The 27328-nt window shown below is 42.1% G+C and overlaps 1 protein-coding gene across 9 annotated transcripts in view; it reads right to left on the reverse strand.

The window, feature by feature from the left end:
* fryl (furry homolog, like) overlaps positions 1–27328 on the reverse strand; it is a 599764-nt gene that overhangs the window by 259369 nt on the left and 313067 nt on the right. For all 9 annotated transcript variants that reach the window (XM_085969926.1, XM_085969925.1, XM_085969924.1 and 6 more), the window contains 4 exons: positions 25450–25546; positions 19142–19221; positions 12231–12311; positions 10822–10990 (listed from right to left, as the gene is read on the reverse strand). In XM_085969926.1, the coding sequence (XP_085826052.1) occupies positions 10822–10990; positions 12231–12311; positions 19142–19221; positions 25450–25546 (427 nt within the window). The remainder of the gene's footprint in view (positions 1–10821; positions 10991–12230; positions 12312–19141; positions 19222–25449; positions 25547–27328) is intronic.

Below are 27328 nucleotides of genomic sequence, written 5' to 3' on the forward strand. Positions count from 1 at the left end.
TCGGGTTTTTGACCCGCCTACTTCGATGTCCGGCCAATCCGCGCGATTTTCCCTTGATTGACCTTGTTGAGCCCACCCAGCGGGCTCAGCAGGCCAATTAAGGGCAACCCGGCAACAGGTGGCGTCACAGACTGCAATTTCATCAAGAGTTTTTGACAGATGAAATATCAGTGTTTCACAGCTGTTTGAAGCTGTGAAACACTGACACCGAGTTCTATCATGAGTCCTTCTGCACAGACTCAGTTAGAACTCTCACCGGCACTCAAAGCTGAAGGTTGTCACTTTTGACAGATCACAGCCAGTCAGCTTTAAGTTCTGCCTGAGTGATGGACTCCCGACGCCTAGAGGAAGAAAGGCTGTTAAGGTAAGTACAGGTAGGTAAAAGTTCTTTACACACTTTAGACACACCAAACACTTACCTTTGCACTCATGCACCCATCACTCACCTGAGCACCGACATCGCGACCCCTCCAAGTCCTTCAACCCGACGGCCCGCCTGCTCTAACCTGGCGTGGTTTGGAGCCGTCGGGAAAGCCACACGAAACCCCTCAAAATAGGGATTAGGCTAAAAACTGCCTGTTAAATACCTGTTAACAGGCAGTTAATTGGCACTAATCCCTTCCCGCCTGGTTTCGGCGGGTCCCCACCGCCCCTGAAACTAATGTGGGGCGGGGTTTTGGGCGGGATGGTGTCGGGACCCCCAATTCGGGATTCCCCCCTGCCCCCCCCCCCCCACATGCCTGAAACCCCGCCTGACGGCTCCACGAAAATCTAGCCCAGAGTCTAAACCAGGAAGTGTAAGTTAGAATATTAAATTTAATACCAAATCATGTACAGAAAGCGAAATAAGAGGGAAAGAAAGATGGGATTAATAGAAAAGATAAGAGACAGAAAGAAAAACGTTAAGAAAATGATTTTTTTTTTAAATCTCCAACAATAATTAAAATCTGATGGTATGAGATTCCACACTCGTAAATTAGTTAACACTAGTTCATTTTCAGTGAGAGAGAGGTTGTTTGGAAGTAATTAAGACTTGTCATGCCGTTTACAATCCACTTACACTAGAATGGACAAACCCTAACTTTTTCTGACAAGCTTAGTGGGTATCTATCACGAAAGTACCGCAACTTCACGTCCTTCTATATATGTGAATGCCGAGTCTCTCGGCGAGATACCATTATAGCAAAGCTTAAGGAGGAGCAGGGCAACTTAAACGCAGAAATCAGGAAGTTGCTGTTCAACTGCACAAGTGTGATCGCTGGAAGTTGCCGTCGGATTTACTCTTTAATAATGTGAGCGCTGATAGCCTGGCTATTATTTTTAATCGCAAAATCCGCGCCTGTACTCTGTGTCTCTCTCCACAGATGCTGCCTGACCTGCTGAGTGTTTCCAGCATTTTCACAGTCTTGCTTCCTAGGAATGCTCAATTCTTTGTGTTCATTTACACAGATTCCAGGTAGGAGATTTCACAAGCCCCATACTACCCCAACAGTAGTTTATTCCTTTATTTCTCACATTACAACAGTGACTACATTTCAAAAGTACTTATTTGACTATAAAACGCTTTGAGCCATCCTGAGGTCATGAAAGATGCAAGTCTTTCTTTCTTTTAATACTTTTCTACTGGTATTTCATGCAGTATAATTTGCTGTTTTTGGCTACCCACAAGATGGCAGTTGCAGGTGCTGTTCGCCTACCTAATCCATCAATAATATAATTACACAAAAACACTTTGTTGCTGCCTCAGCCATTATCCCAATCCGACAGTCTCACCCTCCTGACATTTCCTCTTTTCCCTAGTCCTTCTTCTTCCAAGTCCTGCTACCTAATTCAGTCCTGACACTTTTGATCATAATGTCAATAATAAGATCCCAATAATGCATTCATCAGAGAGCGAACAAAATACAAAAATCAATTACAAAAATGGCAGAAATTTCAACATTGTAAAGTCTTTTTTAAAATGCTCCTTCAAACTTATAACTTGAATTTTTGTACTGGGAAATGGGAGAGTTTTCCACTTTGGAACATCTCAATGCTGTCTTTTTTTTCCACTGAGCTGTGGCCAGTTTTGTGCTCATGAAAACCTGCAGTGCAAATACCATCAAGTTCAAAGAGTGTAGGACAAAAAACGCATAAATCCTAGCACTCTGAGCTGAACTTAAAAACCAGATCCCTGAGCTGACAAGGCAGTATATTAACTTAATATAATACCCAATCCCCTATTATAAAGAAACTTAATGTGGTATAAAGTGCACAGCTTGGAAGCAGAGCTTATAAAACATCATATATCTTGAGCCTATGACTATGTCTAACATTACCTAGTGAGTTATTCCCCCATAAACTTAGTGCTTATTCTACAAGTAGTAGCGTATATTTTTAATTTTTTCAAATTAATTTATATATCCTGACACAGGATTTTTATTTACTAATTCAATGAGAGGGAGATAGGATCCTGATGAATTAGCTGCTCTGTACATTCCATTGTGTGCAGTTTATGCTTTTATTAACTGTTAAAAAAAAGACCTATCAGGAAAAAATCTGCTGCATGGTTAATAAAGAATGAGAACAAAAATTTGCACCAATGTCATAAAATAGCAATAATTAAATAAATTACATCATATAAATTTCAATAAATTACATAAATGCAGACAACAAATACTAATAAAATACTTAAATAGCTAGAACAAATTCATCTTATGACTTGTCAAAAATATGCTAACCTTTAGGACTTAACATACCCACAGATTTTCCTCTTTCAGTCCCAATCAGCTTGCCAAACACGAAATTACAATATGACCTCTTCCTTAGGACAAGCACTTATTAAGTGCCAGTTTGGGTCAGTAGCAACATGAGTCAGAAATTATAGGTTCAATCCCCACTGTGGGACTTGAACACATAAGTTAGGCTGCTCGCACTGCCACATTGTCAGAGATGCTATCTTTCAGATGAGATATTAAACCGAGGCCCCATCTACCTGTTTAGGTAGACTTAAAAGATCCTACGGCACTATTTAAAGAACACTATTCAACTAACACCACAAAAACGGGTTATTTATCTCATTGCTATTTGTGGCATCTTGCTGTGCACAAATTGGCTGCTGCGTTTGCCTACATAACAACAGGGAATTAAAAGGGAATTAACTGGCATTAAAAGGGAAATTAGAGAAGCGTGCAATAAGGGCACAGCAGTCATCATGGGTGACTTTAATCTACATATAGATTGGGCCAACCAAATTAGTAACAATACTGTGGAGGAGGAATTCCTGAAGTGTTTACGGGATGGTTTCCTGGACCAATATGTCGAGGACCCAACCAGATACCAGCCCATCTTAGACTGGGTATTATATAACGAGAAAGGATTAATTAGCAATCTTGTTTACGAGGCCCCTTGGGTCGGAGCAATCATAATATGATAGAATTCTTCATTAAGATGGAGAATGAAGTAGTTGACTCAGAGACTAGGGTCCTGAATTTAAATAAAGGAATCTACAATGGTCTGAGGCGCGAGTTGGGCAGGATTGATTGGGGAATGTCACTCAAAGGGTTGACGGTGGATAGGCAATGGCAAACATTCAAAGACCGCATGGATGAACTACAGAATTTGTTCATCCCAGTTTGGCATAAAAATAAAACAAAAAAGGTGACTCAACCGTGGCTAACAAGGGAAATTAGGGATAGCATAAGATCCAAGGAGAGGACATATAAATTGGCCAGAAAAAGCAGTAAACCTGAGGATTGGGAGCAGTTTAGGATTCAACAAAGGAGGACAAAGGGATTAATTAAGAAGGGGAAAATAGAATACGAGAGTAAGCTTGCAGGGAACATAAAAACAGACTGTAAAAGCTTTTATAGATATGTGAAGAGAAAAAAGTTGGTGACGTCAAGCGTAGGTCCCTTGCAGTCAGAATCAGGGGAATTTATAATGGGGAACAAAGAAATGGCTTACCAATTAAATACATATTTTGGTTCTGTCTTCACAAAGGAGGACACAAATAACCTCCCAGAGGTGTCGGGGAACATAGGGTCTGATGAAAGAAATCAGTATTTGTAGGGAAATGGTGTTAGGGAAATTGACGGGATTGAAGGCCAATAAATCCCCAGGACCTGATAATCTACATCCTAGGGTACTTAAGGAAGTGGCCCTAGAAATAGTAGATGCATTGCTGATCATCTTCCAACATTCGATAGAATCTGGAACAGTACCCATGGATTGGAGGGTAGCTAATGTTACCCCACTATTCAAAAAAGGTGGTCGAGAGAAAACGGGGAATTACAGACTGGTAAGCCTGACATCGGTAGTGGGGAAAATGCTAGAGTCCATTATAAAAGATGTAATAGCAGAGCACTTGGAAAGCAGTGACGGGATCGGACAAAGTCAACATGGATTTACAAAAGGTAAATCGTGCTTGACTAATCTACTGGAAGTTTTTGAGGATGTAACTGGTAAAATAGATAAGGGAGAACCAGTGAATGTGGTGTATTTGGACTTTCAGAAGGCTTTCGATAAGGTCCCGCATAAGAGATTAGCGTGTAAAGTTAAGGCACATGGGATTGGGGACAAGGTATTGACTTGGATAGAGAACTGGTTGGCAGACAGAAAGCAAAGAGTTGGAATAAATGGGTCTTTTTCCGAGTGGCAGGCAGTGACTAGTGGGGTACCGCAGGGATCGGTCCTTGGACCCCAGCTATTCACAATATATATTAATGATCTAGACAAGGGAATTAGATGTAATATCTCCAAATTTGCAGATGACACAAAGCTGGGTGGGCGTGTGTGCTGTGAGGAGGATGCCGAGAAACTCCAGGATGATTTGGACAGGTTGGGTAATTGGGCAGAAGCATGGCAGATGCAATATAACATGGATAAATGTGAGGTTATCCACTTTGGTGGCAAAAACAGGAAGGCAGATTATTATCTGAATGGCAATAGATTGGGAGAAGGGGAAGTGCAACGAGACCTGGGTGTCCTTGTGCACCAGTCGCTGAAGGTAAGCATGCAGGTGCAGCAGGCGGTTAAGAAGGCAAATGGTATGTTGGCCTTCGTAGCGAGAGGGTTTGAGTACAGGAACAAGGATGTCTTGCTGCAGTTGTACAGGGCCTTGATGAGACCACATCTTGAGTATTGTGTGCAGTTTTGGTCATGCCATGGAAGGAGTTCAGCGAAGATTCACCAGGCTGATACCCGGGATGGCAGGAATGACGTATGAGGAGAGATTGGGTCGAATGGGCTTATACTCGCTGGAGTTTAGAAGAATGAGAGGGGATCTCATTGAAGCTTATAAAATTCTGACAGGACTGGACAGACTAGATGCAGGAAGGATGTTCCCGATGGTTGGGGAGTCCAGAACCAGTGGTCACAGTCTAAGGATAAGGGGTAAGCCATTTAGGACAGAAATGAGGAGGAATTTCTTCACCCAGAGAGTGGTGAACCTGTGAAATTCTCTACCACAGAAGGCAGTAGAGGCCAATTCATTAAATATATTCAAGAAGGAGTTGGATATATTTCTTAAGGCTAAAGGGATCAAGGGGTATGGGGAGAAAGCAGGGACTGGGTACTGAGTTTGGATGATCAGCCATGATCTCATTGAATGGCAGAGCAGGCTTGAGGGGCCGAATGGCCTACTCCTGCTCCTACCTTCTATGTTTCCTATCTTCTATGTAACAGTGACTACAATCTGTTGGCTGTGAAGCATTTTAGGATGTCCTGAGGACGCAAAAGGCATTATATAAATTCAACTTCTTTCTTTTCTCTTCTCATTTTGTTACAGGACTTTGAATAGTATGATAAAACAGAATTTCATTGACATTTATATTGGTCATTTGGTTTTTCCAATAAAAAGCCTATGTGAAGAGCAAATGCCCTAGGTGCAAATGCCACCAAGTTTGAAACGTGCACGACAGAAAATCAAAAAGTAATAGCTAGTAGTTTGTGTAACAGAAAGAGAGGGAGGAAAGGAGTTCCATTGTTTTAAGGTCCTGGGAAATAATTCATTTTCATTTTATCACAATGTGGATGCAGGCAGCAAGAAGAGTGCATGTGATGCTGTAATTGGACCTTAGGAGGAGCTAAAGAGAAATGTTCAGAAGATCATACCAGTATCAATAAAAGAGACAAGTAAGTTGTGATCCTGATACAGGAAAAGTTCTGATATCCGGCACAGATGGGACCGAGCTGCTGCCGGTCTATCAAAACTTCCGGATAGACCAGCGCTAATGTTGAAGGATAGGAGGTTTTCATCTCCGTATCTGACAACAAACACTGTTGCTTAGCAACAGCTTGTAAACACTCGGCCTGTAGCTTGGAAGCGTCTCTGAAGCTGTTGCTAAGCTACAGAGACGCTTTCCAGAGCCTGACTGTTAAAAAAAAAAAAAAAAAATGCTAGAAGAAAAAAAACCTAACCAAAACAGCTGCTGATTTCTGCCGTTAGATCGAGGTTTCCGGGCATACAACCTCCAGATAAACCAAAGTTTCCTGTAAGTTGTATGCATCTTGGGGGTGGGTGGGTAGGTAGGTAGACAGATGGATAGGTAGACAGACAAGAAAGATATAGATGGCCAAAGGTGAGAGAACCATCTAATAGGCAACAAATTCTTTCTTGTATCCTATCCAGAAGCATGAAAAGGGTGCTAGAACCTCCCCATATATGGAAATAGCATTCCAGTTTTAGATTGTTTTAAATGTACCCCAGACTTTCCCACAATTTGTTCTTTACATATTTAACAAGAGTACATACTTCAAAGCATGCTGTAGAAAAAATAATCTAGAATAACCATTTAGGACAGATTAAAAGATTTACACTGGCCAAGGTCCAGTAAATAATAAACCAGAAACATAAGCAGTCCTTACAAAAATCTACATGAAAGGTGTTTGTGGAAAGCTTTGTAAATCATTCAAAAAGAAGTCAAATCCCAATAGAATGAAGTAAAGAATACTGTAAAAGGACTCAATTAATAAATCGCCTCCTCCTCCACACTTTCAACAAAGACAGAGATTTAACAAGAGGTTTTTATTCGGAGTGATTATCTGCACGAACACTTTTGCAGCCTTTTGCACATGCGCGTAATATCCCAGAGCCGTGCAAGCGCTGTATCCAATGGTTGCGGCCACGCTTTTCTCAGCTTTGTAAGGTCACTGGATCCATTGGTGGTCGGGGGGAGAAGAGGGTCGAAAGGGGAGAGAAAGAGGGAATCGAAGGGGGAAGCGAGAGGAGGGGATTGGAGGGGGGAGAAAGAGAGAGGTGATCAGAGCGGGGAGAGGCGATTGGGGGGGGGGGAAAGGGAATTGCGGGGGGGAAGAGGGGAGAAAGAAAGAAAGAGAGAGAGAGAGGCGGGGGGACAGAGAGGATCAAAGTGAGAGAGGATCGAAGTGGGAAGAGGGAATTGGGGGTGGGGGGGAGAAAATGTCAGGAACTCAGGGGGGTAAAGAGCACAGAGAGCACACTGGGGATGGGGGAAGAATGTGATCCAGGTCTAATGGGGTGGCGGGGAGGTGCGAAATGAGAGCGAGAATGTGATCCAGGTGATAAGACGGATCACGTTCTTCCAACCTCACCCTCTTTACACCCGCACCACGTTCTCCCTCTCCTCCCCCTAGACCTGATTGATTTCTCTGAAAGCTCAGTGCGTGTATGGCATGGAGCATCATTGGACTGTACGAAATCTGAAAGTCATGAAACTGTCACTATTTATTTCATACCCAATAAACCTGTTAACAACCCATAACCCACTAACAGTACCCCATCTATGGGGGGAGTCAGGAACTTGTTGTGGGAGAAGGTCAGGAACCGGGGTTGGGGTGAGAACTTGAGCAGGGGGAATAAGGTCAGGAACTCGGGTGGGGGGGGTTAGGTCAGGAACTTGGTGGGGGCCGGGGGGGAAGTCAGAAACTTGGGGGGAGGGGGAGAAAGTCAGGAACTTGGAGGAGGTCAGAAATTTGGAGGGTGGTCAGGAACTTGGGCGGGGCAGGTCAAGAACTCGATCGGATGGGGGGGGTCAGGGTCTTGTTGGGGAGGGATAAGGTCAGAAACTTTGGGGGTGGGAGGAAGGTTAGGAACTTGCTGGGCAGGGGGGGAGGCAGAGGCTGGAACTTGTTTGGGGGTGGGGAAGGTCTTAACCTGCGAGGGTGAGCCCTGCCTGTTCTATGGGAGGTCTGTTCTGTCTGGTAGTCAGAATGGCTCGAATTACACTTTGCAAAGTAATTGATTACTTAGGCAGGCAGGATCTAATTACATATTCCAGAGAAACTGCTGGGTGTGTCTTGTCCTTCAAGGGGACCAATCAGAAATCTTGTGTTGGAAATAAACGCAATTGTTTTTATTTGGTCAGATTATTCGAACAATTAACGGCCCAGATATTCCGACCGCAGGTGTCCCGCGGGCAGAGGGCTGTGATCTGGAAAAATCTGCGCCCTTACCTGAGGGCTGCCGGGAGTCGCAGATTTTTCCAGATCTGCTGCTGGGCCTCTCCAAACTGCCGGTGTGCAGGGCCCACATATTCCAGAGGCGCAGGTAGTTCGCAGCGTCCCTGGGATCACGTGGGCCATGGGGAGCAAAATCAGAGAAGGCCATACATTTGACAGGAAGACCTGTCAATTATATGAATGGCGATCACCCCCAAAACATAGTAAAACTTCAAGTAAATTTTTTTTTAAATCACATTTTTAAAATGACTTGAACTTACATAAATTAACTATTTTAAACAAAAATTTAAATTTTTGAAAAAGAATTAAAGATTTTAACGGGGCTAAAAATAAACTTACCTTTTTTAAAGTATTTTTAAATGATAAATCAGTGGGAAAAAATTCTTTTTTTTTTACTTTTTTCAACTCTTATCCTGGTAAAAGCAGGCCTTACATCTGCTTTTCCAGGCGCAAGAATTTTAAGTGTTTTCTGCGGGCGGAGGGTCTCCAAAAAGCGGAACTCTCCGCCCTGCTCCCGGGCAGCCGGAGGATCTGTCAAGAGCTTTCTTGACAGATCGTAAATGCCGGTTTCCAGCGCATGCCTGAAACCGGCATTTCCGATGTCCCTAAGTGTGGGTACACAGTGCGCACCCACCCTTAGGGATCAGAACATCCGGCCCAACATCTTTACATTTACAAAGATACAAATTTTAGTTATGGTGACAAACCATAAATTAAGTTTATATATTCAAAAAGATTCCATAGAGGAGGACATTTTTAGCTTTTATAAAAACATAAACAGGCTAAAGGTGATGTGATGAGCACTCCACTGAGTTCCCAATCACAGCACACTGCCATAGGGAGACAGTGCATAGGGAAAGTACCTCCCTGTAGTGGAAAGGAGAAACAAAAAGGTACTCTCTCTTGAACCAGGCTTTACTGCATGTCCAGCAATCAGCACCACTGGAAGTGGCCTGGGTGATGATCCACTATCTTGGACACAAGTGAGTACACACCATTATTATAATAAGTAAATTGAAGTTTATGCTAAGTTGACTATAAGGATCTTATTTTTTTTTTAAAACTTCTTCAATATGAAAAGAAAACCACTATGGAAAACTAACCTCTCTCTTCCTTTTCAACAACAACTTTTATTTATATAGCGCCTTTATTGCAGTAAAACGTCCCAATGCACTTAAAATTTAAATCTTTCACTGGCTTCCTTTTTTTTCTTTGATGGCCATTTTTTTGGGTTCTCAGTGTATTGCCTACTTTATCCTGCTTTTATTTAGCTCCCTTTCATTTAAAATTTGTTTGATCCCCCTGTATCATGCAATATTTTCTGGCCAAAGTGTGGCAGGCAACCTCTTTCTAGTCCTCTGTCAATGCTGCTCTTGAGCTGGATGCAAGAAGATGAGCAAGCCCAGACCCAGGGTCAATGAGCCACCAATTTTGCTTCACTCACTGAAGGGCAACCCCAGCTTATACTTTATACCTGTGAGAATGGTAGCATAGTGGTTATGTTACTAGACTAGTAATCCAGAAGGCTGGACTAAGGAGTTCAAATCCCACCATGGCAGTTGTAAAAACCCATCTGGTTCACTAATGTCCGTTAGAGAAGGAAATCTGCCATCCTTACCCAGTCTGACTGCAGATCCACAGTAATGTGGTTGAATCTTAAATGCCCTCTGGAGCCACTCAGTTGTACCAAACCGCTACAACAAAGTCACTGTGGGAGTACCTTCACCACAAGGACTGCAGCAGTTCATAGAAGGCGACTCACCACCACCTTCTCATGGGCAATTAGGTATGGGCAATAAATGCTGGCTTTGCCAATGATGCTCACATCCTGTGAATGAATGAAAAAAACCTCCTCTGCATTTGCAAGAATGGGAAGAATTATTTGTCCATAACAATTTCCTCATTTTCCATATGTATGTATGTTACAGCAACCACACCACTCCTCTTTCTCTTCATTTGATAAGTAGCTAGCTTTAAAAAAAAACTAGAATTTCTTCCCAAATGACGTGTGACTTGGAAATATAGGAATCCCGCCCCACCCCCCGTTTTTGCCATATGCGGATTTCAAGTATACATGGTTTCCTCTCTGCAACAACTTTTGCCAACCGCAGCAGTGAATTTTGCATATACGCGGTTTTTAATTTAGGATCAAGGTGAACAACATGATTTTATTGCTTTTATATTCTTTTTTATTGTGTTATTTGAACATTTATACTGTATTTGTCAACCGCGGTTTTACTAACCACGGGGGTTATCAGGGACGTATCCCCTGCAGTTGGGGAGGGATTACTGTATGTAGATACTCTTGAACTTTACCTCATACCTCAATGTTAAAAGTCAATTAGAGGTTTATGCACGAGTAAATACATGTTAAAAGGTTTAAAATAAAAATGTCCACTTTACCTGCATAAACTGAAATGAAGCTTCAAAATCCTCCACAGGATACATTTTGACCCGGAAGAACTTCATTCCCATAATTAGACTGATGATGCTTTGCACTACATGAGGGCTTTGTTCTTTCTGACGTAGTTCCTTCAGTTCAGTCATAAACTTCTTTCTTACTGCCTGAAACCTAAAAAAATTAAAGAATTTATGCGCTACAAATCTTTACAATTCAATCTAAGTCTACCCATTGGAAATGAATTACTTCAGTATACCGAGAAAAAAGAAATAAAGAAACTGGGAAAGTATACTCAAGATACTTCAAATCACACGATCTAGAGATTTAGTCTGGCCACTCTGCAAATAAGGATTTTCAATTCAATTCAATTTTATTTGCCATATGTAACCAGTACTAGTTCTGCTCATCATTGTTTCCTGTAATCTACAAACACACTTGGATGCAACTTCATGGGTGATTAAAAACCATATTAAACTATGCTCACAGCACTCCAAAATTACCTCAGATAAAATCACTGTTGGGTTGTGTGCACGGACTCAAATTTCAAGAGAAATTTCTGTGATAAATGGTAGTTCTGTCAAGTCATAAGATAATCTGTATATATTTATTATCTATTGATGATACGACTAGTAACTTCAAATTTGGTTACTGCTAACTTGTTTCTACACATTAGAGGGGATATTCGTCTCAATCTGTTATGCAAAATGTTACTTCAAAGGCATTGTTTCATTACAATGTATTTTGATTGCAAAGCAAGTAAGAGCCACTTAACAGAGGTTGCTTGACATGTCCTGAAATTAATCAAATTTAAGGTAAAATGCTTAGTATCATAGATAAATGGAATGCAGTCTGCATATGGATAAAGTTCAGGAAAGCATGGAGTTAATTTGGTAAAAGGTCAGCTATGGAGAACACATTTTGTTTTTCTTGCATCCTTATTTTCTTCTTGGAAGGATACGAAAGGGATATCCCAAGCAACAAGCTACCAGCTCATCAGATCTTCTTCCATTATTCTACACAGCTCATGTGGAGGTGATAACATGGGATTGCACGGGTCATTACACATCTACTTGTACAGGAGTTACAATACGGACAGCAATCCAGATTTAGTGCAATCAACCGAGATAGCAAACAAACCCATCGTGCGTTATGTTTGTACCGAGGAGGGAGCTTGAGTTAAAGGTTCTGAAAGAACTGCAGGCTGTCATGTTGTCTCTTGTTACTGCTTATCTGTTAATTTTAATAAACCTGTGGCATATTTATAGCCTAAATCAGAGTCTGGTGGCTTATTCTTCCATTTATCAGAGTTGTCCTGGACAGAGTACAAGATTAATAACTGGACAATGCCTAAAAATGCAAAAAAATTACATAGAATCATAGAAATTTACAGCCATTTGATTATTCTACTTACTTTGATTGTGCAAGAATGCCAATCACCTCTGCATACAAATCTGCAATAATGTGCATGTTCCCAGTGTTGGGTCCTGAATACCTGTGAAAGTTAACAGAAGGGAGAATAAATATAAATATATACGATTGGACCAAATTATAAAAAAGTAACAAATTGACCCAAATTTAAACAATACCAAAATTAATCCAAATCTGAATCCAATACAATGTGAAGCAAATAATACAGCAATGCAGTGCTTTTGAATTGGACAGGAATATACTGTTCCAATTGAACATTTGTGTCACTTAGGGAATACTGCACTTAGTAAATCAAGAGTTGGGGCTAAATATCACACATTTCAATTTGTATAGGGTAGTATCCAGAAAATTAATGTTGTGAGTAAAAAATAAACCACTGGTCCAAATTTGAAAGGTTGTTGTTGCTGAAAGGGACAAAACAGAAAACCATTACCACAATCAAAGAAAATTCACTTGTTTTATTTTTAAACAATAAATGCATTGTTATATCATGTGAATCACAGAAAAATCTCCAAAACATTACAGCATTGTCCCAGTCATGAGCTTGGCACAGTTAAACACCTCATTTGCATCACATTCATAATTTTTGTTCTTTTGTTTTTTGAGCTTTACAGATGGTCAAGCCTGAGATTGTACTACCCGCATTACAATCTTTACATCCAAGAGTTAGTGCATAGTAAGTTTCCAAGACATTTTAGCATCAGTGCTTATTTTTGGATCATCCTTGGTTGCCTTCTATTGCCAAAATGATTGAAAGCTGAAAATGTTTCGGAGTACTATGTTTCATGCAGCCACACAATGCCACATTTCATTTCTTGTGGAATAGAGCACCAAAGCTTTTAGAATATGTTGGATGCAATGGATAAACACAGCGATATACAATATGCATCCTCAGAAAGCCCCTGGCAACAGTATGCTAATCTGTCCTTTAATTCTTTTCCTGATGATCTTAAATTTGTGTCCTCTTACTATGTTTTGCTGACTTGTGAAAACAATCCATCACTGCATAACTTATCATAACCCTGATTAATCATGGGGATATCTATCAAGTCCCCCTTAACCATCCCAGCTCTACTGAAAAATGCCGTAACTTTTCAAGTTTGTTTGTTCGTAACTGTTACTCCTCATACCTGGTAAATTTAAAATCTCACCATTGAAGGTATATTTCCTTTCCAAATCTATTACTTTACATTGTTCTACACTAAACTGCATCTGCCAACTATTTGTCTATCTTGCTAGCCTATCAATATCCTCCTACAGTTTATCACAATCGTAAATCAGAATTTGCCTTTCGGCCAAATTTGGTGTCATCAATAAATTTTGATATTGTTTTCTTAATTTCCAAGTCTACACCATTCATGGATTTTGTGAATAATAGCAGCCCAAACAGATCACCACATCTTTCCATTGAGAAATTTCCTTTTACCTCTACTCTTTTCTTTCTGCCCTCTCTATCTATGTGGCCATATTCTACTTTATTCATTATGCTATTGCCTTTCCCAAAAGTCTCTTGTGTGATTTTTTTTTAATCCATATAAACCACATCCACTCCATTTCCTTTATCTATCCTCTATTACTTCTTAGAAGAAATCTCTAAGGTTGGTCAAGCACCACTTGCCTTTTAGAAATCCATGCTAACTGGCCTGTTTTAGCTCATGTTTCTCCAGGTGTTTAGTAATTTCATAACATATTATAAACTCTAGTAGTTTACCAAGAACTGAACTAAGACTAAGCCTATAATTTCTTACTTTATCCTGGTCTCCTTTTTTGCCACCTTGTAGTCCTCGAGTACAGTTTTACTTTCCACAGCATGTTGAAATAGTATGGCTACAGCCCCCATTATCTCTTTCCTAGCCTCCCTCAGAATCCCAGTGATCTGTCCACCTTATGTTTAAGTCATTCCCTTAGTACCAAATCTGTTTGAATAATATCTTCCGCCAACTGTTCTACACCCATCTCTGGTGGTTCAATAATTTCAATATCCGCCTTCTCCGTGAAATCTAGGGTAAAGTAATTAATTAGTATTTCTGCCATTCCTTCACTCCACTACAAGCTTCTTCATCTTTTAGCAGCCCCTACCACTACCCTAACTATCCTCTTGAAATACATGTACGCTACAGAAAATCACATTATTGCCCCGGCTTTTTTTAAAAAAATATCTGCCCTGTATCACTAACGATTATATCAATTTCATCTTCAAAATAATCTAATTTAATTTCCATAATTATCAATGGAACTGCGGCTTTCAATACACTCCCTTTTTTTCTTACTGAAAAGTAATTGATTTACACCTTTTCCATCTACTGTTTAAGTATTTCCCATTGCTGATCTACAGTTCTATTTGTAATTTTTCCATTCATTTAATCTGGGTCGATTCATCTTGCTACAACTGCATTTTTTCAGTCAAGTACGCTTGCCCTCGATTTGTATTTTCCTTTTCTATCCTTATACTGAACCTAATTATATTGTGATCACTGCTTCCTAAATGTTTCCTAAGCAATTTTTAGGTAACTGACTTACTCCATCACAATAACCAAACTCAGGTCAAGTAATGCTTCATTGTTGGAGTAGCAACATATTGACTGAGAAAAAGATCCTGAACATAATACAGAAATTAAACTGCCTTTTCTTCCGTTTCCTTATCCCAACCTCCTACAACTTCAACTCCATTGTGAATATGCACCACTGTAATTTGTCTATAAATTTCATCTTCTGTTTCCTTTCCGTTGTTCAATGATCTATAATACACTCCCAGTGGTGCAATCAATTCCTTGCTATTCCTCAGGTCAATCCAAAGAGATATTATTTGGACCACTCTTCAAATCCTTATCCTCTAGTGCTATGATATTACGTATCACGTATCAATTACGTAACCAGAGGGCACAGATTTAAGGTGATTGGCAAAAGAACCAGAGATGACATGAGGAAATTTTTTTTTTTTTTTTTTTACACAGCGAGTGGCTGTGACTTGCAGTGCACTGCCTGAAAGGGTGGTGGAAGCAGATTTAGTAGTAACATTCAAAAGAGAACTGGTTAAATACTTGAAGGGGGAAAAATTGCAGGGCTATGGGGAAAGAGCAGGGGAGTGGGATTAATTGGATAGCTCTACCAAAGCTGGCACAGGCGCGGTGGGCCGAATGGCCTCCTTCTGTGCTGTATCATTCTAAAAGCACTACCTCCCCACTCTTCCCTTTCCCTCTTGATATTCTAAGATATATTTAATTGCCCATCCTGACTCAGCTGCAGCCATGTTTCAAATATCATGATGTCATGATTTTCTATTTTAATCAGTCTAGTTCCACATCTTTGTCTCTTGCATTCTGTGCATTAATACATAGGTATTCTGGTTTTGCAATTGTTCCTTATTCCCTTTCTACACCCTATTGTTTTTTTGTTCTGCTTAACCTCTTTCCCCTTCTTATTACCTATACACTTAAGGTTTACTCTCCCTTCCATGCAGTCTATTCTCTGCTCAACCCCTCCCCTCACCATATTAGTTTAAACCCTCCATGACAGCTCTAGTTAACCTCCCCATGATGATATTTGTTCCAGCTCTGTTTAGAGGTCAGCTGTCTCGTCGATACAGCTCACTCCTGCCTCAGAACTGGGCTCAATGGTTTACGGATTTTTTTCTTTGTATTCGTTTTCGGAATGTGTGCGTTGCTAGAAAGGCTGGCATTTATTGCCCATCCCTAGTTGCCCTTGAGAAAGTGGTGGTGAGCGCTTCTTCTTGAACCGCTGCAGTCCATGTGGTGATGGAGAGTTCCAGGATTTTGACCCAGCGGCCATGATCTGAACCTTTTCCTCCTACAACATGCCTCTAGCCATAAATATATCTCCCTAATCTGGCTGTTCCTGTACTGGCTATGGCGTGACATTTATTAGTGTAATGATCTGGATTTTACCTGCATTGCCTGAGTTGGAATTACTTCACTTACACTGTTTCTGAAATGTTTAACTCTGCATTTTGTCACAACATTAAACCAACAGGGCTGAATCCAGGCTGAATGCCATAGTCATTTGGGCGGTCAATTAGCACAGGAAGAAAATGGTCACCATCACAGAAAATTTGTCCAGAATAGAAATACAGTATGTCATTGGAATACTGTCAGCATATTCCATTTGAGAGGAAATTTTTAAAAAGGTCTGGATGATTGCAAGAAACATGGCTAAATTAAAAATTAATTGAACAGAGCACCCCTGGGGTGGAAGGCAAAATAATTCAGTCAGAATTCTCATTCCTGACCGCTAACCAGCAATCCTCATGGGAACTGCGTGTACGACGGCAAGGTTTGGCTTAAATTTAATGCTCAGGAGAGAAAGGGAAAAAACTGAAAGGACAAAAAAAATGAGAAGTTAGTGTCAGTGGAAACTTCATATTTATGAATCTGATTCATATGTACTGAGACTATTTATAGGCTTAAAAACTTAAGTATGTAGCCTAGTTAAATGTTTGGATGAAAGGCACACCTAAAATGCTAACATAACAGGAACAGCATCTTTCATATGCTGCCCAGTCTGCTGTACATTTGCAGCATTTGAATGTTTCACATTATCCCTAGTCGAGTTAAATCTCTGTTTAGACCACATTACAAAAAAAAACTGACAAACGTAGAACTATCTAATGCCCATCTGTTAAGAATAAAATGTGACATTTTCAACAGCACTGGGTGAACCAGTATCAGAATAAATTCTTGATCTGCATTAGAAAGTTCATTTCTCAGGCTATTCAAGTATATGGTAATAACTTGGGAATTTCCAAGTACAGTATGTCTTTCAAAATATTGCTGGCTGATACCAAGGACAAAACCATTGATCTGGCAACCTTTTAACCTGCAATCGCTGGAACAGTGGAATTAAGAGATAATAACAGAATGATACTCACATACAGCGCAAGAACTAGGCAAGAAGAAAAATAGGTCTCTGAAAGAGTAATCAACGAATCACAAGAGCAATATTGCAGAAAGCTGCTCTTCTTACTGACCAACGAGTGGCAGCTGAAATGGATGCTTGATAGATGAGGGGAAGGGAAGCATGAAATTGGTTCATTCAGTATTGCAGGATCAGTGCCATGTTAATTTAATGTCTCTTCACCTTCTTCAGCCTGAACTTTTGTGCTGCTACCATCAAACCAGAGGTATAGCAAATTGTAGCACCAAGTAAAATGCAGCCTATGCACAAGTCAAACATTCTATCCATCACCAAGTTCATTTATTTCCACCTCCGCAATAATACCCATCTCTATCCCTGCCTCAGCACCTCTGCCACTAAAATCCATCTATGCCTTTGTCAACTCCAGACTCAATTACTCAAATATTCTGCTTGCTTGGCTCCTATTTCCACCTTCTATAATTCCCAATTTGTCCAAAGCACAGCTGACATATTCTGTCCTACACTAAGTCCCACTTGCCCATCGTTGATGACCTACACTGGCTCTTTGTTCTCCAATGCATTAAGTTTAAAATGTCCTTGTCTACAAATCCCTCTACAGTCCTGCCTCATCCCATCTCTGAAATTTTCCAAGCCCTAGATTCCCCTCCCACGTCCTCTGGTCGTCCAATGCCAGTTTTCGAGGTCCCTCTCCTCCCTTTTGTATACCATTGGTCGCAGAGCCTTCAGCTACTTCAGTCGTACTCTCCAGAACTCCTTAAACCTCTTTGCCTCTCCATCTCTCTCCACTTTTAAAAGCCTTCTCAGCCTATCTTTTGGACCAAGATTTTAGTGACTCCTCCTAATCTCCCTTCTTGACTCAGCGTTCGTTCTTTAATCTACCTCTCTCTGAGAAGCACCTTGAGACATGTTTTTATAATATAATGGTGTAAGAATATAGGAACAGGAGTAGGCCATTGAGCCCCTTGAACCTGTTCCACCATTCAATGAGATCATGGCTGACCTACAATCAATTGTCATTTGCAGAAGAGTTCCAAATTTCCACCACCCCTTGTGTGTAGAAGTGTTTCCTAACTTCACGTCTGAAAGCCCTGGCTCTAATTTTTAGACTATGCTCCCTAGTCCTCGACTCCCCAACCAGCGAAAATAGTTTATTTTTTTCTACCCCATCAGTTCTTCTTGATATCTTGAAAACTTCAATCAAATCACCCCTTAATCTTCTAAATTCCAGGGAATACAACCCTAGTTTATGTAATCTTTCCTTGTAATTTAACCCTTGGAGTCCAGGTATGATTCTGATAAATCTAAACAGAACTCCCTCCAAGGCCAATATATCCTTCCTAAGGTGTGGTGCCCAGAGCTGCTTACAGTACTCCAGGTGTGGTCTAACCAGGGCTTTGTATAGCTGCAGCATAACTTCTACCCCCTTGTATTCTAGTCCTCTAGATATAAAGGCCAGCATTCCATTAGTCTTTTTGATTATTTTCTATACCTGTTCATGACATTTTAATGTTCTATGTACCTGGACCCCCAAGTCTCTTTGGACCACCACTGTTTATAGCTTTTCACCATTTAGAAAGTACCCCGTTCTATCCTTTTTAGGTCCAAAGTGATGACTTCACATTTGCCTACATAGAAATCTATTTGCCACAGTTTTGCCCATTCGCCTAATCTATTAATATCTCTTTGTAATTTTATACTTCCATCTACATTGCTTACGATGCCGCCCGTCTCTGTGTCATCGGCAAAATTGGATATGTGGCTTTCTATCCCATCGTCTAAGTAGTTAATAATTAACTCAGAACATTCTTCACTGCAGAATTCCACAGGTCAGTTAAAGAATAATTGACCTTGTTTGGTTAATGAGTGTTTAACATCCTTATTATCTTAATATGAATAGAATACTGGCAAAGCACAACATTTCAGCAAGAAACCACAAACTTTTATGTATACATATCACACGATTGTGAAGGCATTCACAAAAAAGACAAAGAGCCAACTTACCCTTCCCTGTGTTTAAAGTGCTTAAAAGCCAAGTTCAGAACTTCATGTACTAAAGCATCTGGCACTGGATGAAGAGGAATCTGTAAAACAATTCACACATCAGCATATGTATGGAATGTATGTTTTTAAACTGCAGGTAAATCCAGGCATTGTGTTTTTCTGCTACAAGGAAATGGTTAGAAAGTACTTTCTCCATTCCCTTACAAATCATAACTTCTAAGCTTCAGTGAGTTCCAGTTTAAAGCTATACAACAACAAAAACCTCTCTCCTCTCCACCCCCTCAGGTTTCATAAATACAGCCAAGAGTAAATGTTTATCCCAACTCTTCTGAACACCACCATTTTAGACATTTCTACTTCAAATGTAGATGAAAGTGATAGGCACTTCTGCCTGTAAAAAGTAATGTACTATTAATGGGTTTAGTGCTACAGTACATGTAGTGCTCACGTCTTGAAAATAAGTGAGAGATCAATGCACTAAAAAACACATGGCTGCAAAAGATGAAGTCTCATTTCCACAAACGTAAAGCTTTTTTGCAGTGAGGCATCAAAGAGCTCACAATAAGCTGTCCAAGTCTGTTATCATTTTGATTATTTCGGTCATTATTTTAAACATATTAATAAAACAAACATAATTTAAACTAACTTAATAAATGCTAAAATATCCATATTTATTCTGTAGGTTGGTAGTCATTTTTGACCTTGCTAAAATAAAAAATGAGGCATAATCTATATGCAGAATACTACTCGTCTGGAAGCAACAACTTGCATTGATATAGCGCCTTTAGCTTTTTTTTATTAGTTCCTGGGATGTGCGCGTCGCTGGCAAGGCCAGCATTTATTGCCCATCCCCAATTGCCCTCGAGAAGGTATTGGTGAAATGCCTTCTTGAACTGCTGCAGTCCGTATGGTGAAGGTACTCCCACAGTGCTGTTAGGGAGGGAGCATAGAAAAAACATACCGAAGTGCTTCACAGAAGTGTAATCAGACAAAAATCGACATCGAGAATAAGGAGGAAATATTAGGAGGGGTGACCAAAAGTTTGGTCAGAGGAGTTTTAAGAAAGATCTTAAATGAGGGGAGAGAGGTGGCGAGGCAAGGAAGTTTAGGGAGCGAATTCCAGAGCTTAGTACCAAGACAGCCGAAGACTGATGGGGGAGTGGGACTTGGTGTAGATTTTTGGATGAATGGATGTTTATGGGGGGTGAAGGATAGCCACCAGAAGAGCATTGGAATAGTTCAATCTAGAGGTAACAGAGGCATGGATGAGGGTTTCAGCAGTAAATGGGCTTAGGTCAGGACAAAGACAGGCGATGTCACGGAGGTGGAAGTAGGCTGTCCTTGTGATGGGCTCCTTGATGCCACACTCGGTTGAATGCTGCCTTGACGTCAAGGGCAGTCCCTCTCATATCATCTCTGTAATTCAGTTCTTGAGTCCATGCTTGGACGAAGGCTGGAGCCGAGTAGTCCTGGCGGAACCCAAATTGAGAATCGGTGAGCATGTTATTGATTAGTAAGTGTTGACTAATCCTTCCATCACTTTGCTAATGATTGAACATTGGCTAATGGTATGGTAATCGAACAGAACATACCTGGGCAATTTTTCACATTGTCAGGTAGATGGCAGTGTTGTAGCTGTACTAGAACAGCTTGGCTAGAAGCGCGAGTTCTGGAGCACAGGTCTTCAGTACTACAGCCGGGATGTTGTCAGGGCCCATAGCCTTTGTTGTGTCAACTGTGGCTCAGTTGATAGCACGCTCAGCTGAGTTAGAAGGTCGTGGGTTCAAGTCCCATTCCAGAGACCCGAGCAGAAAAATCTAGGATGACATTACAGTGCAGTACTAAGAGAGTGCTGCAATGTCGGAGGTGCTGTCTTTTGGATGAGATGTTAAACTGAGGCTCTGTCTACCCTCTCAGGTGGATGTAAAAGATCCCATGGCACTATTTTGAAGAAGAGCAGGGGAGTTTTCCCAGTGTCCTGGCCAATATTTATCCCTCAACCAGCATCACTAAAACAGATTATCTGGTCATCATCGGATTGCTGTTTTTAGGGACCTTACTGTGCACAAATTGGCTGCCGCGTTTCTACACTGAGTGACTACATTTCAAAAGTACATCATTGGCTATAAAGTGCTTTGGGACGTCCTGAGGTCATGAAAGGCACTGTATAAATGCAAGTTTTTCTCCTTTTTTGTCCAGTCCACTCAGCCATTACTTGATATTACTTGGAGTGAATTGAATTGACTGAATACCGGCATCTATAATGGTGGGGATCTCAGAAGGAGGCTGAGAAGAAACTCCACTTGGCTCTTCTGGCTGAGGATGATTGTGAACGCTTCAGCCATGTCTTTTCCACTCATGCACTGGGCTCCATCATCATTGAGGATGGGTATGTTCATGGAGCCTCCTTCACCCATTATAGTGGCTTAATTGTCCACCACCATTTGCGCCTGACTGTGCAGGACTGCAGAGTTTTAACCTGATCCATGGTTTGTGGGACCACTTAGCTTTATCTATAACATGCTGCTTCCACTGTTTAGCATGCATGTCATCCTATGTTGAGGCTCACCAGGTTGGCATCTCATTTTCTGATGCTGCTCCATGCATACTCTTCTATGCTCTCCATTGAACTAGGGTTGCTCATCAGCAGTGAGGGCTATGAGGTTACAGATTGTGGTAGAATACAATTCTGCTGCTACTGATGGTGTACAACGCCTCATGGATGCCCAGTGCTGAGCTGATAGATCTATTCTTAAGCAATCTCACTTAGCAAGGTGGTAGTGAGCCCTTTGGACTTGACAAAGCAAAGATAGACACCAAACCAGCGGGAACGACCAGGCTAGAAGAGATTAAGGGGGAGAAATTCGGTATCGCCCTGTTTGGAGCGCAATTATCGGTCAGGCGCAAAGTTTAGCGCCTGGCGCTAATTATCGCCTCCGACTGCAAACTTGGCTTCTATCGTCCCAGGAGGTGATTGGAGCGCTAAATCAGGTGCTACACACCTCTCTTAAGGCGCTAACGCCGAGGAGCGAGGCGCTAACTCAGAGCGTTGACGAAGCTCATGTGATGTCAGTCAGCAATGGAACACAGACACACTGGCGCCGGCCAGTTCTTAAAGGGGAGGGATGATCTTGATCTCCATCCACACCCTGCTCGTTGCAGCCTTGAATCTCGGCCTGGAGAGACCTGTACATCAAATCTGCTGGAAAGAACAATGGAGAGGCCCAGGGAAAGAGCTGAGAGTGCAGCCCCCATAGTCTCTTCTAAATCGATGCAAGGAAGGTCAAATCAAAATGAACCTGCAAAGTGCTGCTCAGTACCCAAAACTCCTTCACACAGCGTTGAATATCTCCAGAAGTCTCTCTCTCTCTCTCTCGCAGAATGCGTGGTGCAAAAATGTCGCCGACAAAAAGAGTCAGGAAGCGGCCGCCTTTAAATAGCGCTCCCCCAGTCCCTTCCCGACTGCAAAACGTTCCCCTCAACCTGTCGTTGCTAGCGGCAGGCGGTAAGGCAGGGGCGCCACTCAAAATCCGGTCCGGGGCGTTGCACGCACGACTGGCGTCACGATCTGCGGGAGCAGGAGATCGTGGCGGTAGTGTTTAGCGCCGCCACAAAATGTCTGGTCAATTTCGCGAGCGGTGCAAACATTGCTGCGCCCCCTTAGGGCGCTAACGGGAGGCGCAAAGCAACAGAATTTTCTCCCCTAAGAGTTTTACTGTGGACAGGAGCATCAAAGGCAGAGGTGAGGGAATGTTAAAACAGATCGACAGCTGCAGAACTATTGTGGCAAACGGAAGGCCAAAGGCTAGGCAGTTGGAAATTTAGTTCAGTTGTAAATTACTTGGGAGGAAGAGTTTTATCCAGGGGTGGACACCAAAGGAAGTGCAGTTGGAAGGGAGTAGGGGTGTGTGGAAGGTGAGAGATACAACTAAATAGCCAGAGATGGCTTTCTCTGTAATGGAGGCCATGGGAGTAGAGAGCCCTTGTGAAAAGATGACATCAAGGGGGATGGTGATTGTTCATCCACTGTTGGAGACCAAGGGGGCAGTAGTGAGTGAGATGAGCAGAATGGGAAGGAGGTTGGAAAAACTAGCTCCCAGCAGGAGTGCTAGGTGGGACAAATTGGCAAAACAAGAGCAATTTGGGTGGCTGCTCATAAGGAGGTTGCGATGGGTGCCTCATGGGCTATATAGAAAAATGTCAAAAGAGGCATAGTGGATAACTGTGGGCTTACGGTATCTCACCTGAAGAGTAACAGGAAAGAGACAGATAAAGGGATGCAAGTGGTGGTCAGAAACAGCAGCAAGGCTCAGGCATGCTGCACAAGAGGACCATTCTGCAGACAGAGAAAGAAAAAGGAGATGAGTTGGTACAATGTGTTAGATACGGGCTTTTCACCTCAGCAACCTATGTTCAATTCCTGGCCAGGCAAAAGGATTGAAGTATCTTATCTGAATTAAGCTTGGGAAATCTCAATCCATCTTCTAGTGGGAATGGGCCCACAGCGCAAAACTATACCTAACTGAAATTAAATTGCCAATCTTGCTCAGAGAGGTCAAAGGATGTCTGGTTGTCGGAAAAAAATATATAATTCTTGCTCATTAGCAAATGTTCTTCTGAAGTTGCGGCTGAGACACATTTTGGAGGCAGAATAGAGGTAGCGTAAACCTACATTTACAGGATCCGAGAATGCAACGTGCTGATACTGGATGTGTAAAATTGAAGGTGTTCTTAGCAAGCACAAGATTCATGAACAAAAAGAAACAACGAAACCATGCCAGAAACTGACAAAGAGAGAGAAACCAAACACATGCATATAATATAAACTGAAACAGAGATACTAAGCAAAATACTGAACAAAAACAGGGAGAGGGCTCAAGAAAAAAATTAAAACTAAATAAAGTAAGAAGCTGAATTTGATATTGGAAAAGCTCGATTTTGATGGGCGTTAAATATAACAGTCTGATTAAAATAAATTCTACTTCTATACTGATACAATGCAACAAAATATAAAACAAAAGAGATTTACAAGCACATTCACAAATAAATGAGAGATTATTTTGGCTAAAATTCATTTTTTTCATCTGTAACTCTCCACCTCAGATATACAGGTACACTATCCCTTATCCGAAAGCCTTGGGACCAGCTGAGTTTCGGTTTTCGGATTTCAGAAGGTATTATTATAAGACTGGGAAATTTGTATTTAATATAAATTTTAAAAGTTCAGGCTACCTCTTGCGACTGTTCCGTGTCTCATTCCCCTTCCTGCTTCTCTGGAAAGCCGGATATCGGCTGACTCCTACTAAGCTGGCCCGCAAATCAGGTCGGGGAGAAAAGAATATCGGACGGGCCGCGGTTCAGGTCAGGGGGGGTCCGGGGGCGGGGGGGGGGGGTCCGGGGAGAAAAGAATATCGGACGGGCCGCGGTTCGGGTCGGGGGTCGGGTCGGGAGAAAAGAATATCGGACAGGCCGCAGTTCGGTTCGGGTCGGGGGGAGAAAAGAGTATTGAACGGGCCGCTGTATTATTGGGTTCACTCTCCTGGTACCTCCTTCACACTGCCCGGCTCAGCCTGCAATCTCCTACCCAGGAGGGAACTCTGTGACCCTCTGCCCTGCTCAGCTAAGTCGTGCACCACTCTGGTCATGTTGTGCGCACGACTTACGCTGAACGAAAAAACTTTCAGTTTTTAGAGTTTTTCGGAAGTTCGGATAAAGGATAGTCTACCTGAACTATAGCTCTTAAGTCACTAGTCTATTCAACACTTCAGCGTCAGAGAATCAGAAGCCAAGCATCTGCAAGATGATGTGAACAGATTGTATAAATTAGGTGGTAAAAACACTAGATTCAGTAAAGATGAAACACTGTGTAAATGAGAATATTATTGCATGATATACATGGATATACTTACAAAATATAAGGTGCTGCCAAAGTCTAAACCCTTAAAGGGACATTTTATAAATTGCATCTTAATCCTTTCAATTCTGTAGCCACGAAAGTGTTTAAAATTTACATATTTATCCACAATTATGCCATTATTTATTCATGATTAACATTAACAAGTCATTTATTTGAACACTTTATCTTCTTCCTTCTCTTCCGTGCCCAGTGGCACATGAAGCAAGCCATTTCTTCCACTGCTTTTACATAAAGCAGATTGATCCCTAGGTTATTTCCATAACAAAGACCCTTTTTACGTGGGCAGTTCGTTAGTCTAACTCACCTACCAGGGGGGCATGAACACTTAATAACCCATTAAAAATGCCTGCTGAATACAGAAAACAAAAATAGCAGCACTTTGAAAGCTTACCTGTTTTAAAACTTCTATTAAAACTAAACAAAAAATGAAATCTATTGCTAAGTCTCTTCGCTCAAGCAGATAATCTCTATCACGATGTTGTTCATCCCTGAAAAGGAGAAGAAAAATTGGTAAAATAACATCCAACAACGTTTTATTTTTCAAAATTCTGTTTTATGGAACTTAAGAATAACATCATAACATTTACTGTGTTTCATGTTTCTGTTCATGGGATTGACACATGCAATTCCAGTTATTTAATTTTATTAATTTAAAGGAAAATGGATTGCAGTTAAAATTAAGTACAGAGGAGATTTCCAGGAAAAAGTTTGGACACCTTGACAGGCACAATGGTGTATGCAAGTTTTTCTTTCTTTATGCTGCTCTGTTCTAATAACAGATACCAAAATACAACAGATTAAGTAGTTTCTATCAAATATTATAAAAGTTATTTTAGATCATACACTTACATCATGCTTTTATTTGGTTGCGCTAATTAAAATTATTTCAATATAAATTAAATCATCTTGCATTGGTTACCATGTAAATATATTAACACACCAATATGGAGGAACATTAGGCTGGACCTGGGGGAGAGCAGCGACCGGTGGCAGTTAAAAGCGGCGGCAGCAGCGAGGCCCGACCACAGTGGCTGGACCTGGGGGAGAGCAGCGACTGGCGGCAGTTAAAAGCGGCGGCAGCAGCGAGGCCCGACCACAGCAGCTGGACCTGGGGGAGAGCAGCGACCTGCGGCAGTTAAAAGCGGCGGCAGCAGCGAGGCCCGACCACAGCGGCTGGACCTGGGGGAGAGCAGCGACCGGCGGCAGTTAAAAGCGGCGGCAGCAGCGAGGCCCGACCACAGCGGCTGGACCTGGGGGAGAGCAGCGACCGGCGGCGGCAGCAGCGAGGCCCAACCACAGCGGCTGGACCTGGGGGAGAGCAGCGACCGGCGGCAGCAGCGAGGCCCGACCACAGCGGCTGGACCTGGGGGAGAGCAGTGACCGGCGGCAGCAGCGAGGCCCGACCACAGTGGCTGGACCGGGGGGAGAGCAGCGACCAGCGGCGGCAGCAGCGAGGCCCGACCAATTCAGCAGCGAGGAGAGAGGTAAAAAGTAATCAGAGTGTGACGTCACCAGGGAGCAGGTAAGTGATTGGTTGGTGAGTATTTCTCTATTTTTTAAACTTTAACTCTGTGGTTTATAGTTGCTAAGGTCTTTCTGGTGTAGTGGGGACTGTTGGTAAACCATACAAGCGCCCTCGTGTATATCTTTAATTGGTGGTATTGAATTAAGTTAAATTAAAGGGTAAGTCATATCAGGACAGCCCAGCCCCGTGTTATGCTCCTCTTGCTCTGTGTGGGAATTCAGGGACGCTGCCTGTGTCCCTGACGACCACGTGTGCCAGAAATGTATCCAGCTGCAGCTACTAGTAGACCGCATTGCGGCGCTGGAGCTGCGGATGGATGAGTTTTAGAGCATTCACAATGCTGGGAGGGTCGTGAATAACACGTTTAGTGAGTTGGTCACACCGCAGGTAAGGGCTGCACAGGCAGAAGGGAAATGGGTAACCATCAGGCGGAGCAGTAGAAGCAGGCAGGTAGTGCAGGGGACCCCTGTGGCCATCCCCCTCTCAAACAGGTATACCGATTTGGATACTGTTGAGGGGGGTGACTTACCAGAGGAAGGCAGCAGCAGCCAACTTCCTGGCACCAGGGGTGCTTCTGCTGCTCAGGAAGGGAGGAAAAAGAGTGGGAGAGCAATAGTGGTAGGGGATTCTATCATAAGGGGAACAGATAGGCGTTTCTGTGGCCGTAGACGTGACTCCAGGATGGTTTGTTGCCTCCCTGGTGCCAGGGTCAAGGATGTCACTGAACGGCTGCAGGGCATTCTGA

This window comes from Somniosus microcephalus, chromosome 2 (assembly GCF_052327205.1).
Source record: "Somniosus microcephalus isolate GS21.2 chromosome 2, FLI_Smic_1.0, whole genome shotgun sequence".
NCBI classification, from domain to species: domain Eukaryota; kingdom Metazoa; phylum Chordata; class Chondrichthyes; order Squaliformes; family Somniosidae; genus Somniosus; species Somniosus microcephalus.